The following is a 20096-nucleotide window of genomic DNA, read 5'->3' on the forward strand; positions in this document are numbered from 1 at the left end:
GATTGGCACCTAAGAAGTACATTAGAGGAAGTATAGCAGAATACCTTATCAGCAGGTAGCAAAACTCTCTGTGGAGCAGTTTCATCAGCAGCTAGTGGATCCCTCTGACTTCTGTGGACCAGATGAAAAGTAACTGCTTTCTTCTTCTCTATGAAGGGCTTCTTCTTTCTGTGAGGCTATAATAAAATACAATGCATTAGCTGTTTGCAACAGCAATAAAGCAAAAGTATATTTTGTCAGGAAAAACAAAACCTATCCACACTATTTACTGAACTGTGAATACCCAGTACTACAGACTTTTTGACATTAAACATTAGCTTATTCAATAAATAGGACCATTTTCAGTCTGCTAAAAACTGGGCATTACAAGATGTTTTTAATCACACACTTTCAGGTTGCACACCGTTTTTTTTTTTGTTTTGTTTTTTTCTAGTCAATAAACTTCATTGTATTACTCACGTTTGACCAACTTAAAGATAAATATAATCTTCCTAACCGGTATTTATTTTGATACCTCCAGTTAAGACACGCTTTTCTTACTCAGTTCAGTTCTGACACACTAGAGCTGGGCACATCTCCATTGGAGAACATGCTGGGGGCTGAGGACCTACAAAAACCGCTATCAACAGTTTACAAACAACTATTTGTGGAAAGGCCAAAAATGCTCAACAAATGCAAAGACACATGGAGTGCACTAGTAACAGATTTTGGGGGGGAAGATTGGGATTATGTGGGATCACCCGTTCCAGACTCTGGAATCGGCCAGAGATAGGCTCATTCATTTTAAAATACTTCACAGGGTGTATTATACCCCTGCAAGGATAGCTGGGATATATGGTACAGGTGCAACAGAATTCTGGCGCTGCACAGTTAGCCATGCTGATTTTGACCACATATTTTGGCAATGTCAGCCGATAAGGGAGTTCTGGAAAGGGGTAACACGCACTATACAGAAAGTACTTTTGGTACCGATTCCTGTTACGGTCGCAGTCTGTTAGCTTGGCCTAGTGGAGGAGTTGGCGCCCCGAAGGGCGCAAAGAACTATAATCTCTCTCTCCCTTTTTTATGCACGTAAAGCTATGTTATCGTGTTGGAAAAAACCTGAACCGCCCACAGTGTCCTACTGGAAAGGCATAATCAATAAAGCACTACCTTTTTACAAAGCAACATACTTAAGCAGGGGTTGCCCTAAAAAATTTGAGAAAGTATGGCAATGTTGGCTGGACGACAAGGACACCTTGAATTGATCTGCTACGGTGGGTGAGCGCTTTAACAAGCACTCTATGTATTGGGTAAAATGATGATGTAATCGTGACTAGATAATTATCTGACTGTGTGATGATTGGGTGTACCATTGATCCCTAGAAAACAAAATTTTTAAAAAATTTCTTTTTAACAGTTATGAGTATGGAATGTGATTTAGTAATAGTGAAAGGCTGCACAAGGGTTGGGGGGGAGGGAGAGGGAGGGAGGAATTTTGTTACACGTTGTACTGTATGTGCTGTAAAAACGTTAATAAACAAACATTTTCAAAAAAATAAACTTCATTGTAGCAAAAACATGGCTTGTAATGGATGATGTCTCTCACTGGGCAAAGCAGTTCCCCCACTGATGTATTTCACCCTCAATTAGGGCTCAACCATAGAAAAACAAAAAGTGCACTATCCCAAACTGCCTTGGGGATGGGAAGCTGGTGCTCTGGTCCAAGTGCCTTTAAGTTATAGCAATAATCCAGTGATGCAAAAAAAAGAAAAAGACAGCTACTCGGTATCATCCATTGCAATGATTCTTTATTGAATGCATAGCAGGATACAGCAATAACAAGGTAGCGTGTTTGAGCCATGTAAGGCTTCGGCCAAAACACGTTTGCTTGTTATTGCTGTATCCTGCCATGTAGTCAATAAATAATTGAAGCAATGGATGATACCAAGTAGCTGGCTTTATCACATTGTATGATAAACTACATGTTTTCTGATGGGTTGCTATTGGTAACTGGTAGAAGTTTCTATAAAATAAAAAAAAAAATGTACCCTGTTTATGGCCAGCATGTTGGAAATTGTATTCAGCGTCTTCTAAATAATGAAAGTGTTTGCATGGTTGAAGGAAGATCCATGGATCTAATGAGTATGGTAGATCCTAAAATGTAAGCTCTTACGAGCAAGGCCCTCTGATTCTTCCTGTATTGAATTGTAATGTAATTGTACTGTCTGCCCTACTGTTGTAAAGCACTCCTCAAACTGTTGGCGCTTTATAAATCCTGTATAATAATAATAATGGTAAAAACAATTGCATTGTGCGTGCCTGGCTAAAAAAGAACTCCAGCAATTTGAAAATCACTCTTTAAGGTAGATGAGAGTAATGTGTGTGTCGTTTGCAAGATATGCTGCTGTAAAAACTGACCTCAGAAAACATTGTCACTTTCCAGAGGTTAGTATGAAAAACTGCTTTGGAGGTTTCAATTACGGAAAACGATAGAAAGACACAAAAAAAACCATGCCATCACATAAATGTTAGAGACCCGGTCATTGAATTAAAAAAAAAAAAAAAATCTGTTTTCCCAACAAGTGCACCTGCAAAATGATAAAGGGGGCAACATACCTTTTCTGCTGCTCCATTCAGTAGAAGTCTTATTCTGAAGTCCAGTCCATAGGGAAACTGACACTTACAGGAATATTGAGCTTCCTGGTCCCCCACAGCTCTCCCCAATTCCTGGTGGAGGTGAGCAGGAGAAGACAGTAATGGGGCGTACACACGGTCGGACTTTTCGGCTACAAAAGTCCAACGGACCAAATCTGGCGGACAATCCGATCGTGTGTGGGCTTCCCCAGACTTTCAGCTGACTTTTCCAGTCGCAAATCTGACGGACTTTAGATTTGGAACATGCTTCAAATCTTTACGTCGCAACTCCACCGGATCCCAGAAATCCGCTCGTCTGTATGCTAGTCCGACAGACAAAAACCCACGCTAGGCCAGCTATTGGCTACTGGCTATCAACTTCCTTATTTTAGTCCGGTCGTATGTCATCACGTACAAATCCATCGCACTTTGGTGTGATCGTGTGTAGGCAAGTCCGGTCCTTAGAAAGTCCATTTAAAGTTCGCCAAAAGTCAGTCGAAAGTCGGACTAAAGTCTGTCGGACTTTTGTAGCCAAAAAGTCCGACCGTGTGTACGCGGTGTAAGAGTTGTGGGGGCTCTGGGCTAAGAGCACTGAGGACATCACAGAAAGACTTCAATGAACAAAGCAACACTCAGGTGGCCTGGGCAGCAGGAAAGGTAAGTAGCCACTCTGTTATTTTGCAGGTTTCATGCCAAGGTCACTTTAAAAATGGAACTCCAGCAAAGCTGCTCTAGAAAAAGTAATGTAAAAAGAAGATCTTCGGTTCAGGATTTTACTGCCATCTGGATGTTTGCCTCACTTGCCATTGTGTCTTCAGTACAGGAAGTGAGATGAAATTTCCAGGGGACACAGACAGCACTAAAAACTAAGGATAAGCTCAGGCGTGTTCGCACACCCCATATGTGGTGCCCGCCAGGAAGTCGGCACTGCGCTGCGCTAATCACAGGCAGTAAACATTTTCCCAATGCACAGCTGCAGAGATCAGGAAATGTCTCACTGCCTGTGATTAGCGCAGCGCCGGGGCGACTTCCTAGTGGGCTCTGCATGTGGAGTGTGTGAACACGCCTGAGCTCATCCTTACTAAAAACCCATACCTAATAAGGATGAGCTCCGGCGTGTTCACACACCCCAAGTGCAGAGCCCGCCAGGAAGTCGGCACTGTGGAGCGTTAATCACAGGCAGTGAGACATTGTCCCAATACGTGGCTGCAGAGATCAGGAAATGTATCACTACCTGTGATTAGCGCAGCGCCGACTTCCTGTCGGGCTCTGCACGTGCTGTTTGCGAATACGCCCGAGTTCATGCTTAATACCTAACAACACCCATCAGACTTTATTTTATCATCTGTGTCTCATTAGGGAGTTTCTCTTCACTTCCTGTTCCCTAGCCAAATCAGGAAGTGTGCGGAAATTCCTTCAAACGGAAGGAATCCTTAGTCACAAGAACCAGTGTCCCTTTGGATAAATTCCCCTCTATTCCTGTCCTGGTGACAACACAAAATGTGGGTTTTTCTTTCACTCTTGGTGATAATGGTAAACTGGACAAACAGAGAGAGTGAACCTCCCTGACAGGGAGGCAGACAGCAATAAAAACTGACAGGGGTCCTGATCCCTCTTCACTTTATCTGAAATTAGAAAAATAATACATTTTTGCACTCAGTTCAGGTCTAACAGATATGAGCAGACATGAGTGGGGGCATGTCATGTTACAGAGGAGACTAGTGGTGGTACAGATATAAGATCTATTGCTCTTACCATGATTTATTCCATAGATATAATGTCCCCAGCAATCCTCAATGTCCACACACAAGAAGATACCTGGGACGAGTAGAAAAGACAGTATGAGGGGGAATACCATGTGTGAGCACCACTCTGCATACACAGCACGCTCCACACTCACACCGGGTCATACCAATCTCTCAGCACGGCGAGGGGGGGCATAGCGTAAGAGTTGCTGGAATGCTTTCGCTTTACATCATAAAGTTTTAAACAAACGTATAATTATATATTTGGGAACCGATTCACAAAACCGAATTACCAACTTTGAATCAACCAACAAAAATATAATGCCAACAAAAAAACTGCGCCCCCCTTTTATGGACCTTTGGAAGACGCCACTAGAGGAAAGCAAATTCCACTGAACACTAGAAGAAAAGTTCTGCACTTTCTGGTTGTCCTTGCTGACATGTTTTTTAAAGACCAAGCTGTCGTATATTTCTAGGAAGTTTTTGTTCCATGAGAAAATGGCTGACGTTAGACATGAGGGCTAAATGATGGAGACGATTTTGGGAAATTTAACTCTACCTCTATAACTATACATGCGTGTTCGACGTAATTGTGTTACAGCAAATAGTTGCCCTGGTATTATTGGCAAAGTAGATTAGTTCCGGCTCTGTCTTTGTAACAGTAGACGTTGATGCTCAGCTTACAGTTTTGTCCAATAACTTTTATTTTAGTTAAATAATAGGTTTTGTTGCCTTTTTTTCTATAAGGATGAATTTGTTTTGTAAAGTGTTATCCTAATCTTATTTTATGTATGTAATTGTTAACATTCTGTTATATAGGCACAGGTTGGCGGCCATGCACAGCTCTAATTATGGAAATTGATTCCTATAAATTTGAGCATTGTGGATGGCCTTAACGACACCACCCAGCTTGACAAACTGCAAATGAGAAATCAGAGGACATGGGCAGTAAAAAAAAATCGGCGGAATACTAACTGTAGCCAGTCAAATGCAGTCACTGTTTGGTTGTTCTACCAGCCTCATGTGCTGGCTTCAGGTTTGTCAACTGTCAGTAAATTTACTGACAGTTTGTAAAAATCTGTGACTTTTACAACTGTCCTAAATACATTAGATTACCAAAAGTACTGGGACGCCTGCCTTTACACACACATGAAATTTAATGGCATCTCAGTCTTAGCGTAGGATTCAATATTGAGTTGGCCCACCCTTTGCAGCTATAACAGCTTCATCTCTTCTAGGAAGGCTGTCCACAAGGTTTAGGAGTGTGTCTATGGGAATGTTTGACCATTCTTCCAGAAGAGCATTTGGGATGCTGGATGAGAAGGCCTGGCTCGCAGTCTCCACTCTAATTCATCCCAAAGGTGTTCTATCAGGTTGAGATTAGGGATGAGCTTTGTGTTCGAGTCGAACCCATGTTCGACTCGAACATCGGCTGTTCGATCGTTCGCCGAATTGCGAACGTTATGGGCCGTTCGCGCTAAATTCGTGTGGCGCGTCACGGCCCATAATTCACTGCGGCATCGCAGTGCATTGCTGGCTGATGATTGGCCAAGCATGCACTATGACCCGCATGCTTGGCCAATCACAGCGCCGTCAGTAGAGAGAGCTGTAATTGGCCAAAGCCAGGGTGGCTTTGGCCAATTATGGCTCAGGGGATTTAGTACACACCCCACACTATATAAGGCCGCCTGCACGGCGGCCCTGTGTAGTGTGTGTTCCGGTGTGCTGAGAGATAGAGAGAGAGAGAGACAGTGTCATTTGATTTGAGTTAGATAGATTAGGCAGAACAGTCAGTCAGTTAGCTGCACTTACAGTGTATTGTGTATATATATGCATCCCAGGTGTTGCATATATATATATACACTGTATTCAGTTTAGCTAGATCCGTTCCTGTTATCTTCTATCTAGACTATTTACATTTAATGCAGTGCGTCCTGCTCACAGTGTTCAGCTAGATCCGTTCCTGCTATTTACATTTAGTGCAGTGCGTCCTGCTCACAGTGTTCAGCTAGATCCGTTCCTGTTATCTTCTAGACTATTTACATTTAGTGCAGTGCGTCCTGCTCACAGTGTTCAGCTAGATCCGTTCCTGTTATCTTCTAGACTATTTACATTTAGTGCAGTGCGTCCTGCTCACAGTGTTCAGCTAGATCCGTTCCTGTTAAATTCCTACTGACAGGCAGGCTTGTCTGGTTACAGTATATAAAGCTACCTGAAGAAAATTACAGGTGTTCTATTTGATCCTATTAGTACCACGGTCAGGCAGCTAGACTATTTACATTTAGTACAGTGCGTCCTGCTCACAGTGTTCAGCTAGATCCGTTCCTGTTATCTTCCTACTGACAGGCAGGCTTGTCTGGTTACAGTATATAAAGCTACCTGAAGAAAATTACAGGTGTTCTATTTGATCCTATTAGTACCACGGTCAGGCAGCTAGACTATTTACATTTAGTACAGTGCGTCCTGCTCACAGTGTACAGCTAGATCCGTTCCTGTTATCTTCCTACTGACAGGCAGGCTTGTCTGGTTACAGTATATAAAGCTACCTGAAGAAAATTACAGGTGTTCTATTTGATCCTATTAGTACCACGGTCAGGCAGCTAGACTATTTACATTTAGTACAGTGCGTCCTGCTCACAGTGTTCAGCTAGATCCGTTCCTGTTATCTTCCTACTGACAGGCAGGCTTGTCTGGTTACAGTATATAAAGCTACCTGAAGAAAATTACAGGTGTTCTATTTGATCCTATTAGTACCACGGTCAGGCAGCTAGACTATTTACATTTAGTACAGTGCGTCCTGCTCACAGTGTTCAGCTAGATCCGTTCCTGTTATCTTCCTACTGACAGGCAGGCTTGTCTGGTTACAGTATATAAAGCTACCTGAAGAAAATTACAGGTGTTCTATTTGATCCTATTAGTACCACGGTCAGGCAGCTAGACTATTTACATTTAGTACAGTGCGTCCTGCTCACAGTGTACAGCTAGATCCGTTCCTGTTATCTTCCTACTGACAGGCAGGCTTGTCTGGTTACAGTATATAAAGCTACCTGAAGAAAATTACAGGTGTTCTATTTGATCCTATTAGTACCACGGTCAGGCAGCTAGACTATTTACATTTAGTACAGTGCGTCCTGCTCACAGTGTTCAGCTAGATCCGTTCCTGTTATCTTCCTACTGACAGGCAGGCTTGTCTGGTTACAGTATATAAAGCTACTTGAAGAAAATTACAGGTGTTCTATCCCAGCTTAGTGCAGCTACAGGCCATTAGTATGTCTGGAAGGCCAAGAAGGAGAGGCAGACAGTCACAAGCCAATAAGAGAGGGCAAGCAGGCTCTGTGTCTAGTGCTGGTCGTGGAGACGGTGCATCCTCATCAGCACGTGGCCATGGGACACGCTTGGCCTTTTTTTCGGCAGCTGGCCGTGTTGAGCCGCAACATGCGGAAGACTTGGTCGAGTGGATGACCAAGCCGTCCTCATCCTCCTCATCCTCTCTCACCCATGCCCAGGGTGCTTTGTCTGGCAAAGCAGCGGCCTCTTCCCTCAGCTCAATGTCATCAGTGACTCCTTCCCTAGCTCCACCATGTCCTCATGAGGATTCCCTCGAACTGTTTGACCACAGTGTTGGGTACATGCTCCAGGAGGATGCCCAGCGTTTGGAAGGCTCTGATGACGATACTGAGCTCGATGAAGGCAGTAACATGAGCACGGACAGAGGGGGTGCCCAAGAAGGACAGCAATCTGGCAGTCATGCTCCCCCTGCTGCAGCATACTGCCAGGTTTGCTCCAGTGATGAGGAGGGAGGGGATGATGAGGTCACTGACTCAACGTGGGTGCCTGATAGGAGAGAGGAGGAGGAGGAGGAGGAGGCGGCGGCACATCACCAACGAGGCAGGATGCCCTCCAGGGGCCAGCCTAAGGGCAGCACATTGACTGCATCACACCCCAAAGCTCCACATGTGCAGGGCGCTGCAGTCTCTGCGCGTTATTCAAAAAGTTCTTTGGTGTGGGCCTTTTTTGAGACGAGTGCATCAGATCGCACCGCTGCTATTTGCAACATATGTCTCAAGCGTATCTCGCGTGGCCAAAACATCTCCCGCTTGGGTACCACATGCTTGACCAGACATATGTTGATCTGCCATGCAGTTCGTTGGCAAGCGTATCTAAAAGACCCACACCAAAGAACAAAGAGGATCTCTCCTTGCTCCTCATCAGCTGAGATTTCCAACCCCACTAGACCTTCAGTCCTCTCTGAGACCTGCAGTGAGAGGAATGAAGGTGTAGAATTAGGTGTGTCACAGCCAAGTACTTGTGGGCAATCTGCTTTTGGTACACCGACGTCAGATTGTACCAGGCAAATTTCCCTGCCCCAGCTGCTGCACCGCCGAAAGAAGTTTGCTCCCAGCCATCCACATGCCCAGCGGTTGAATGCTAGCTTGGCAAAATTGCTAGCACTTCAACTGCTGCCTTTTCAGTTGGTAGACTCTGCCCCCTTCCGTGAGTTTGTGGAATGTGCGGTTCCTCAGTGGCAGGTACCCAAACGCCACTTTTTCTCACGGAAGGCGATTCCGGCTCTCTACCGGCATGTGGAAGGCAATGTCCATGCCTCGCTGGACAGGGCGGTCAGCGGTAAGGTGCATATTACCGCTGACTCATGGTCCAGCAGGCATGGACAGGGACGTTACCTAAGTTTCACGGCGCATTGGGTGACTCTGCTGGCAGCTGGGAAGGATGCAGGACAAGGTGCAGTAGTGTTGGAGGTTGTTCCGCCACCACGCCTCCAAAATGCTGATTGTGACACACCTCTCTCCTCCACCCCCTCCTCTTCTTCTTCCTCCATGGCCTCTTCCTCGGAACCAGCGGTGCTCCGTAGGCGTTCAAGGGGCTACGCAAGTACGCAGGCCAAAAGATGCCATGCGGTGCTTGAGCTGGTGTGCTTGGGGGACAGGAGCCACACTGGGGCAGAGGTTTTGTCAGCTCTGCAGGGGCAGGTTCAGAGGTGGTTGACGCCACGCCAACTTAAGGCAGGAATGGTGGTTTGCGACAATGGCACCAACCTCCTCTCTGCCCTCCGACAGGGACAAATGACCCATGTGCCCTGTTTGGCTCACGTCCTTAACTTGGTGGTGCAGCGGTTCTTGGGCAGGTACCCGGGCTTACAGGATGTCCTGAGGCAGGCCAGGAAAGTCTGTGTGCATTTCCGCCGGTCATATAATGCCAGTGCTCGGCTGACGGACCTCCAAAAGGAGTTTAACCTGCCCAAGAACCGCCTAATCTGTGACATGCCCACCAGGTGGAACTCAACGTTGGCCATGCTGCAGCGGCTGCACACGCAGCAGAGGGCCATCAATGAGTACCTGTGCGACTATGGCACCAGGACAGGGTCAGGGGAGCTTGTTTTTTTTTCCCCACGCCAGTGGGCCATGATCAGGGATGCATGCACTGTCCTGTCACCATTCGAGGAGGCCACGAGGATGGTGAGCAGTGACAGTGCATGCATCAGTGACACTGTCCCCCTTGTCCACCTGTTGGAGCACACGCTGCGTGGAATAATGGACAGGGCACTTGAGGCAGAACAGAGGCAGGAAGAGGAGGACTTCCTTAGCTCTCAAGGCCCCCTTTATCCAGACAGTGTTCCTGCGTGCCCGCCGATCACACAGGAAGAGGACGAGGAGGAAGAGGAGGAGGAGGAAGATTGTGTCAGTATGGAGGTGGAGCCTGGCACTCAGCATCAGCAGCAGTCTTTAAGGGATCAGTCCCAAGAAACACATGGACTTGTACGTGGCTGGGAGGAGGTGGCTGCGGACCATGTCGTTCTTAGTGACCCAGAGGACTCCGGACCGAATGCCTCAGCAAACCTACGCTGCATGGCCTCCCTGATCCTGCAAAGCCTGCGTAAGGATCCTCGTATTCGTGGTATCAAGGAGAAGGACCAATACTGGCTGGCAACCCTCCTTGATCCACGTTACAAGGGTAAGGTTGCGGACCTTATCTTGCCATCGCAGAGGGAGCAGAGAATGAAACATCTTCGGGAGGCCTTGCAGAAAGGTCTGTGCAACGCGTTCCCAGAGACTGGGAGGTTACAAACTCCTGTTTCTGGACAACGTGTTGCTGAGGCTTCGGTCAGTCAAAGAAGGAGCGGTGGAGAAGGTGGCCGTCTGACCGATGCGTTCAGACAATTTTTTGGTCCGCAGCCCCAAGGTATGATCGGTTCCAGCAACCATCGCCAGCGTCTGTTTTACATGGTGCAGGAATACCTAGGGGCAAGATCAGACTTGGACACCTTTCCCACCGAAAATCCTCTGGGTTACTGGGTCTTGAGGATGGATCACTGGCCAGAGCTTGCACAGTATGCAATTGAGCTACTGGCCTGTCCTGCATCCAGCGTTCTTTCGGAACGCACATTCAGTGCTGCTGGAGGCGTGGTAACCGATCACAGGGTGCGTCTGTCCACCGACTCGGTCGATCGGCTGACCTTCATAAAAATGAATGAGTCTTGGATCACCACCAGCTACCAAGCACCTGATGCTGATGTAACCGAATAATTTTTTTTGAAATCTCAGATCCCTTCAAAGACTGCCTATGCTGATGCTGAGTGACTATCCCTGAGTAATTATCCTCTTCCTCCTCAATCATCACGCTGATAGCTTGTAAGAACATTTTTGGTTCTGGGCGCCACCACCAGTGCCTAAGGCACAATTTTTCAGCCCCTGTTTAACAGGGGCGTGTAATTACAATTTTTGATGTAATACTTTGCAGCAGGGCTCGTTCCTGCATTCCAACTAGAGTGTCTGTGAGGGGTTGCAGTGTTGTGGCACCAGCACCAGTGTCTAAGGCCCAATTTTTCTGCCCCTGTCTAACAGGGGCGTGTAATTACAATTTTTGATGCAATACTTTGCAGCAGGGCTCGTTCCTGCGTTCCAACTAGAGTGTCTGTGAGGGGTTGCAGTGTTGTGGCACCAGCACCAGTGCCTAAGGCCCAATTTTTCTGCCCCTGTCTAACAGGGGCGTGTAATTACAATTTTTGATGCAATACTTTGCAGTAGGGCTCGTTCCTGCGTTCCAACTAGAGTGTCTGTGAGGGGTTGCAGTGTTGTGGCACCAGCACCAGTGCCTAAGGCCCAATTTTTCTGCCCCTGTCTAACAGGGGCGTGTAATTACAATTTTTGATGCAATACTTTGCAGCAGGGCTCGTTCCTGCGTTCCAACTAGAGTGTCTGTGAGGGGTTGCAGTGTTGTGGCACCAGCACCAGTGCCTAAGGCCCAATTTTTCTGCCCCTGTCTAACAGGGGCGTGTAATTACAATTTTTGAAGCAATACTTTGCAGCAGGGCTCGTTCCTGCGTTCCAACTAGAGTGTCTGTGAGGGGTTGCAGTGTTGTGGCACCAGCACCAGTGCCTAAGGCCTAATTTTTCAGCTCCTGTTCAACAGGGGCATGTAATTACAATTCTTGATCTAATATTTCACAGCAGGGCCCTGTGAGGGCTTACAGTGTTGTGGCCACAGCAACACCTAAGGCCCAAATTTCTGCTGAGTATATAGGGCAGGACCCTACTTTCAAACATCTAACTTACAAACGACTCCTACTTGCAAACGGAAGGAGACAACAGGAAGTGAGATGAAATCTACCCCTAGGAAGGGAAATTCTTTCCTGTAAGAGTTAATATGGGAAAACAATTTCTCCTTTCCACTGATGCTTTCCAATCCTTGTTCCACAAAAAAACCCAAATTTTCAAAAAACATTTTTCATTGGGACAAAAAAGTGAGGTGAAATCTTCTGAAGAGGAGGAAACACAGCAAAACAAATGTCACAGGGGTGATAACCCTTCCCTATGTTTTCCAAAAAGCTTAGAAAAGATTTTTTGGCTGGAGCTAAACACGTTAAAAATGTTCAAAATTACAAACAGATTCTACTTAACAACAAACCTACAGTCCCTGTCTTGTTTGCACCGCCTGTATACTGCTGTTCAGAGTATATAGGGCCTGGTGGCCCCACACCTTTCCTTATTTTAATTTGGGTGCGGGGTTCCCCTTAATATCCATACAAGACCCAAAGGACCTGGTAATGGACTGGGGGGTACCCATGCCGTTTGTCTCACTGATTTTCATCCATATTGCCATGACCCGACATGACATTAAACCCGCAAGCAGTTTTAAATGAGATTTTTTCCTTTAAAAATGACATTTGGTGCAGGGACTGTTCTAAACATGGGAAACACGCGTCACTTTACAGGCATACTATAGACACCCCCCAGGTACGATATTTAAAGGAATATTTCACTTTTTTTTTTTTTACTTTAAGCATCATTAAAATCACTGCTCCCGAAAAAACGGCCGTTTTTAAAAGTTTTTTTTGCATTGATACATGTCCCCTGGGGTAGGACCCGGGTCCCCAAACCCTTTTTAGGACAATACCATGCAAATTAGCCTTTAAAATGAGCACTTTTGATTTCGAACGTTCGAGTCCCATAGACGTCAATGGGGTTCTAACGTTCGTGCGAACTTTCGGTCCGTTCGCGGGTTCTGGTGCGAACCGAACCGGGGGGTGTTCGGCTCATCCCTAGTTGAGATTATTATTATTATTATTATACAGGATTTATATAGCACCAACAGTTTACGCAGCGCTTCACAACATTAGAGCAGACAGTACAATACAATTCAATACAGGAGAAATCAGAGGGCCCTGCTCGTTAGAGATCAGGACTCTGTGCAGGCCAGTCAAGTTCTTCCACCCCCAAACTCACTCATCCATGTCTTTATGGACCTTGCTTTGTGCACTGGTCCAAATCATTTGGTGGAGGGGGGATAATGGTGTGGGTTTGTTCTTCAGGGATTGGGATTGGGCTTGACCCCTTCGTTCCAGTGAAGGGAACTCTTAAGGTGTCAGCATACCAAGACATTTTGGACAATTTCATGCTGCTAACTTTGTAGGAACAGTTTGGGGATGGCCGCTTCCTGCTCCAATATGACTGCGCACCAGTGCACAAAGGAAGGTCCATAAAGATATGGATGAGCAAGTTTGGGGTGAAGGAACTTGACTGGCCTGCACAGAGTCCTGACCTCAACCTGACAGAACACCTTTGGTATGAATTAGAGCAGAGACTGCAAGCCAGGCCTTCTCATCCACATCAGTGCCTGACCTCACAAATGCGCTTCTGGAAGAATGGTGAAACATTCCCATAGACACACTCCTAAACCTTGTGGACAGCCTTCCCAGAAGAGTTGAAGTTGTTATAGCTGCAAAGGGTGGGCCAACTCAATATTGAACCCTACAGACTAATGCCCTGTACACACGGTCGGACATTGATCGGACATTCCGACAACAAAATCCATGGATTTTTTCCGACGGATGTTGGCTCAAACTTGTCTTGCATACACACGGTCACACAAAGTTGTCGGAAAATCCGATCGTTCTGAATGCGGTGACGTAAAACACGTACGCCGGGACTATAAACAGGGCAGTGGCCAATAGCTTTCGTCTCTTTATTTATTCTGAGCATGCGTGGCACTTTGTGCATCGGATTTGTGTACACACGATCGTAATTTCCGACAACGGATTTTGTTGTCGGAAAATTTTATAGCCTGCTCTCAAACTTTGTGTGTCGGAAATTCCAATGGAAAATGTGTGATGGAGCCCACACACGGTCAGAATTTCCGACAACAAGGTCCTATCACACAATTTCCATCGGGTTGCCATTAAAGTTCATGTGTGTGTAAAGGCAGGCTTCTCAATACTACTGGTAATATAGTGTATCAGGAACTGATAATTTGTCATGCTGTGTTGACTTTTGTAAGTGTAAACCATGCAAATTACTTGTTATGTGTATTGTCAGTGTTTCCATATTGTGTTTATGCTGTTTAAATATTGATTGTCTTAGTTTTTTCAGTAAAAAAATGTGCCCCGTCAGTAAATTTCCCATGTTTTGTCAGTAAAAACGGGAGTTTGGCAACCCTGGCTGGTTGTCAGAATACAAAATCCAGCAGCTGGAGAAGTGTTCATTCACAATTGGGCATGGATGGGGGAATTTTCGGTTTGAGTCCAGCAGGTTAAACAAGAAAACTTTCTTTCCTTGTAGGCTGGATGAAGTGACACTCACGGTTAAGGCCCCTATTCATTTAGGGATGTATGTGTGATAAACAGAAAACCTGCATCTCAGACATACATTCCTGAACGCATACAGCTTTAAATACAAGTACCAATTGATACAGCGTCCAGCCGCAGTGTATTTTAGCCTTCCATAGATAGATTTGATAGGCTGCAGACAGGTAGGCTGGATGCTGCACCTCTACCCCCCAGACGCACAAGGGCTAAATGCCCAGTGTACATGTGGCCTTAGAGTCTGTTAAAGGGGACCTTGCATGACAATCTAATGTCCATTTTGTTGACAGTATCACTACCAACAAAATAAAATCACTTAGGGGCCATGTCAGTCTGGTGATTTATTCACAGCAATCTGTTAACCTGCTAATTTTACAGCAGTATATATATATATATATATATATATATATATATATATATATATATATATATATATATACCCAGTCTCTCAGTGGTTGAGTTTGTATAGAGATTTGTGTCTGCGACGAGTTCTCCAGCGACAATCGCACTGCAGTCACTCCTGTGGATTACCTAAAAATCACAGAAAGAGAGGGATTTGAAGAAGTGAGCACTAACATAATTAAGGTTGACTTGTAGCTGCGAAAAAGAATCTTCTTAGCAACAAATTGCCAGTGATTATGCTGCTAGTTACAAATTGCTGTTAATCACTAGCAATAGCGAATTTTAGCAACAAGGAATCACTGCTACAAAATACAAACTTGCCAATCTAACTTGGCCCTAAAGCTGTTCATTGAACCCTGTCCCCCTCCAGCTCCAAGCGATCACCTTGTTAGTTTTCTAGCCCTCTTTTGGGGGGGTTCTGAGAAATAGCCTTCCCCAAACAGGATAGCGCACTAACCCTTTAAGTAAATAAGAGAACCTTTGCAAAGTGTGGGTATGATAATAAAGTTAGCAGTGCCTCCACCCAGGGCAGGGCCTCTGTGTGCAGAGGAGACTCCTTTCTTCAGAAATGAATCAGTAATCTAATCAAAGTAATTGGAAGCAGAAGAACTACTGCAACCTGCATAAGTATATAAGTATATGTAGCTGCACACCAGTATAGAAATAATACAAGCTTTATATAAGAAGAGATTATTAAAAGTACATACATCCAATGTACAAACAGGTATTACCAGCAAAGGGCCAATAGGAATCCTGGTGAAATTGTGCACATATACCCGGGTATATCTAGTTGAATAGAGATACCACCAAAGTTTAGTTGTAGGTGCCCCTCCACCTGTTGTCCAACCAGCCTGGAATGTAGCTTCTCACACATAGAAACTGTAGCGTGGCACTGGAACAAAGAGTCAGCCTATCTAACCTGTGCTTTAGTCCCTTCCTAGTAATTTCTAATATGACATACAACTGGACCTCTAACTACCAAAAGTGGCCATCAGATGCCTTACCTGGACCTAGCCTAGTTATTGAGCCCTGAGCTAAAACTAGCTATAGAATCCCAGACCAGATGCGACATGGTTAACTAAAATAAAAGGAGCTGCATATAAATTTTGTTGCAATGAGCAGGTTCACCTACTAATATTCTGGAAGGTGACCACTACATACACACACTGTAGCACAGAAGCTATCTGGCACTGTGCACCTGGGATAATACCAATAGGACAGAGACTCTAGGATTCAGATGAAGTTATGGGCAGCTACAGTTAAACAGCTGGAACACAGGAACAATTACCTAATAGTCTCTGCTTCTGGTTTGGATAAATGACAGTATTGCAGTAATGCATTTCCTGTATGTGGACATGTGGTGTCAGCTCCCCTCTCTCTCTCTCTCTCTCTCTCTCTCTCTCCACTTGCTCTTTCTGGAAATTAAAATGGTTGTAAACCTCAGACATGAAATAGGAACAAGGCATGTCCCCCTATAGTGTGTACTTGTCTGAATTAAGAGCACTAAGTGTAATTTCTGTCTGCTGCTTTGTTCCTCTGATATTAGCATAAATCCCTTCTGACAAGTTTTCCTGACACCAAGAGAAAAAAGGTGACAGGGGAGGGAGCTCCAGCTGATTGACTTTGAACAGATGAAGAGAAGACTGGAGGTAAAAGGGTACAACTTACGTAGGAGGATTTATTTAATCTCTGTGTAACAACCCCTGAAACCAGTCACTTCACTGGCTATATGTAAGACCCCTTTCACACTGGGGTGATTTGCAGGCGATACAGCGCTAAAAATAGCAAAATAAATAGCATCTGCAAAGCGCCCAAAAAGAGCTGCTCCTCACACTCGAGGGCTTTCACACTGGAGCAGTGCGCTGGCAGGACGGTAAAAAAAGTCTTGCTAGCAGCATCTTTGGAGCGGTGAAGGAGCGGTGTGTATACCGCTCCTTCACCGCTCCTGCCCATTGAAATGAATGGGGCAGCGCGGCTATATCACCGGCAAAGCACTGCTGCAGCAGCGCTTTGCGGTGGTTTTAACACTTTCTCGGCCGCTAGCAGGGGGTAAAACCGCCCGGCTAGCAGCCGAATACCGCCGCTAAAACGACGGTAAAGCGGCGCTAAAAAATAGCGTCATTTTACCGCCAGCGCCTGCAACGCTCCCAGTGTGAAAGGGGTCTTAGGGTTTACAACCAATTTAAGCCACCCCCCAAAGACAGGAAGTGGTAATACATATTTATACTTTACACTGTGATATTAGTAGCTAACAGTAGAGGGCAGAAGATCCCCACAGTTTAAAAAAAACCAAACCAAAACACCTTATTGCTTAATCTTTGGTCTTGTGGTCTTGTGATTTCTAGGACCCAAGTCTTTTCTCTTCTAGACTGCAGAATGGGATGGTCTTTCTTCTGGTGCACACATCATTGCCTGAATGACATTAGCACTTCCCATTGACTGTCCATTGACAGGGTCTTCAAAGGTTCCAATGACAGGGTGATCTTACTAGAAGACTAGCCAGAGGCAGGCACAGACTAGTGCTGAATCCTCAAATCCTAGTCTTCTGTTAACTTCCTGGAGGTGCTTGTGACATTACTGGAATTCATACAAAGGGGTTCAGGGTTGAAAAAAACGTAGCCAGTCATAAAATAATGGAAGAGAGATATAAATACACCTACCTCTTTAACAACTATGGCCAAACCCTTCTAAGGTGTGGAAGAGGCCTACATGTATCATTGACTGATTGGCCCACCAACTTGGGGGTATCAAATTTGAAAAGGACAAATGTCAGTGGATGAGAAAAGCTATTGGCTTCAAGTATAACTGTTCATCAGAAAAAAATACCATATATCAGGGACATTGTGGGCAGGGATGTTATTGCTAGAGGAAGATGGAAGAAGGTGCTTCTATGCAGAAGTAATTTGTAAGAGTTGTAAGTCTAGGTGGAGGTGGTCATGATCCAGGTAATGCACAAAACCATATACAGTATGAGCAAAAAATCATCATAGTCTAAAAGGGCACTTATCCCTACACAAATCAATACTTAAAGGACTAATTGTTACTTTTTTTATCTTAAAATAAAGAGTACACCCTCCCAACTACCACCAGACATCCTCTTTGATATTGACATGTGAGGAGTCTGCATGTTTACTGCTTCTTTGCCATGCTGATGCGCTGGTGGATGATTTGAGATAGGTCCTCCAAAAAAGAGGTATTCCTACTAAATCACAGGTTCCTGTTACTGACAAACATTGGTCTCTTCTGCACCCCTGGTGCCCAGAAACGGATTCTGGTATGGACGGGTTTGTATGTAATCTACCTGGGGGGAAGGGAAGGTGGGTATGTAGGTTGCGACACTGTAAAGTGGATCTAGGAATGTCCTTCTTTTAATAGGTCTCTCTCTGGATCTTTTCTACTTGCCAAACTTTGCCCAGGTCCCAAAAGAGAATCTCACCATAGAAGCCTGTGGACACTATACTATATAAGAAATTGTACCATATAAGGTTATTCATACCATTTTCTATGAAGAACTAAGTGCCAACTGCCCCACTTAGTGTATTGGGGTGGCAGTATCAAGAGGGGAAGCAGAGTTTCTAACGTAACAATAACTCCTCCAAACTGTTCAATACAAGCTTGTCATTTGCTTACAGCTGGAGGGTGCAGTATCCTTTCAAATCTTATAGAGGGTGCTCTATGTTCACACAGTCTCCATCATTATATCTAGACACTGAATACTAATGTGTAGTAAATAGTTTGACCACAGAAAATAGTAGTACATGAGTTAGAATCACGAGCTTGGTTCACTAAGGACACTTAGCTGGAAGACATAAGTGAAAGTGCCAAAATTTTGTCTATAGGCAAACTGCTTTGGAGTCATGCAATGAGATAACAATGTGGCAATGAGACAGTGCACTTTTTTTTTGCTTTATATTTGGGGAGCTTATTTGCTTGTCATTTGATATTTTAAAATGAAAGGAATAAAACATAGATTGTGTACTGTCTTTTAAATTTTTCAAGTTGCTATTCAGACTCTGACTCCGATAGTGATATAAAAAAAACTTTCAAAAAATGGAAAACCAAAAGAAAAGAACAAACATTGTTTTGTGTACATTTTGCACTCTTTTTTTTCACAGCATGCATAATCTTGATCACACATTATGTGATAAAGAAAAATTCCCCTAAAAACTTGGTAAAACAATATTTTTTATATACTTTTTTTTAGCAACAATGAGGTGAATTAGAAACAGTTTTTAACAAGGTAAAAGTTACAAAGAATCTACACTTAAGCTAAACAAACAGACAAATATTTGAGAAGAATCCAACGTGAAGCTACAAGGAACTTTTATCCTCCAGTGCTGTCATATTCCAGAACTCCAACCTACCTGGAGTGCCCTGAAGTACAAGGTGTTCAGTGCTCAGAGACATGGCCAAGGTAAGGGAGGCTGAAACCCAACCACCACTGAACAAGACACATTAGTTGAAACTGGGCAAAGAAATATCTGAAGACAAAGGTTTTATGGACTGAAGAGATGAGTGACTCTTGACCGCCCAGATGGATGGGCCTGTGGCTGGATCAGTAATGACACAGAGGTCCACTTCGACTGGGACGCCAGCAAGGTGGAGGTGGGGTACTGGTAGGGCTGCTATTATTAAAGATGAGCTAGTTGGACCTTTTCGAGTTGAAGATGGACTCAAAATCAACTCCCAAACCTACTGCCAGTTTTTAGAAGACACTTTCTTCAAGCAGTGGTACAGGAAGAAGTATTTATCTTTAAAGAAGACCATAATATTTATGCAGAACAATGCTCCATTGCATGCATCGAAGTATTCCACTGCGTGGCTAGCCAGTAAAGGCCTTAAAGGTGAAAGAATAATGAAATGGCCCCCTTCCTTACCTGGCCTTGAGAACTTCTTAAATGGAGATTTACGGTGAAGGAAAACAGTACACCTCTCTGAATAGTTTGAGTCTGGGAGGCTGTGGTTTCTGCTGCACAAAAAGTTGATCGCTAACAGATCAAAAAACTGACAGACTCCATGAACGGAAGACTTTTGACCAGGGCTGCTGATAGAAATCATGAGGCCCCATTCAGCCTACCTGACGGGGCCCCCTTTAGCCCCACCCTGGTCCCGTCCCTGTTCCCTCCTTCAGCCCCACCCCTGGCCCTGCCCCTATACCGAGAGACTAGTGTATACCGAGAGGCTAGGGTATATAGACAGGCTAGAGCAAATAGACAGGCTAGGGTATACAGAAAGGC

At 44.9% G+C, this 20096-nt stretch overlaps 1 protein-coding gene across 1 annotated transcript in view; it reads right to left on the bottom strand.

Moving 5' to 3' along the window:
• Window positions 1–4549, bottom strand: part of LTV1 (LTV1 ribosome biogenesis factor) — a 49957-nt gene extending 45408 nt beyond the window's left edge. The window contains exons 1-2 of the mRNA XM_073627409.1: window positions 4372–4549; window positions 45–176 (exon numbers count right to left, since the gene is read on the bottom strand). Of these exons, the coding sequence (XP_073483510.1) occupies window positions 45–176; window positions 4372–4374 (135 nt within the window). The 5' untranslated portion in view covers window positions 4375–4549. The remainder of the gene's footprint in view (window positions 1–44; window positions 177–4371) is intronic.
• Window positions 4550–20096: the final 15547 nt, after the last annotated feature.

Source organism: Aquarana catesbeiana, linkage group LG04 (assembly GCF_042186555.1).
Source record: "Aquarana catesbeiana isolate 2022-GZ linkage group LG04, ASM4218655v1, whole genome shotgun sequence".
Classification (NCBI taxonomy): domain Eukaryota; kingdom Metazoa; phylum Chordata; class Amphibia; order Anura; family Ranidae; genus Aquarana; species Aquarana catesbeiana.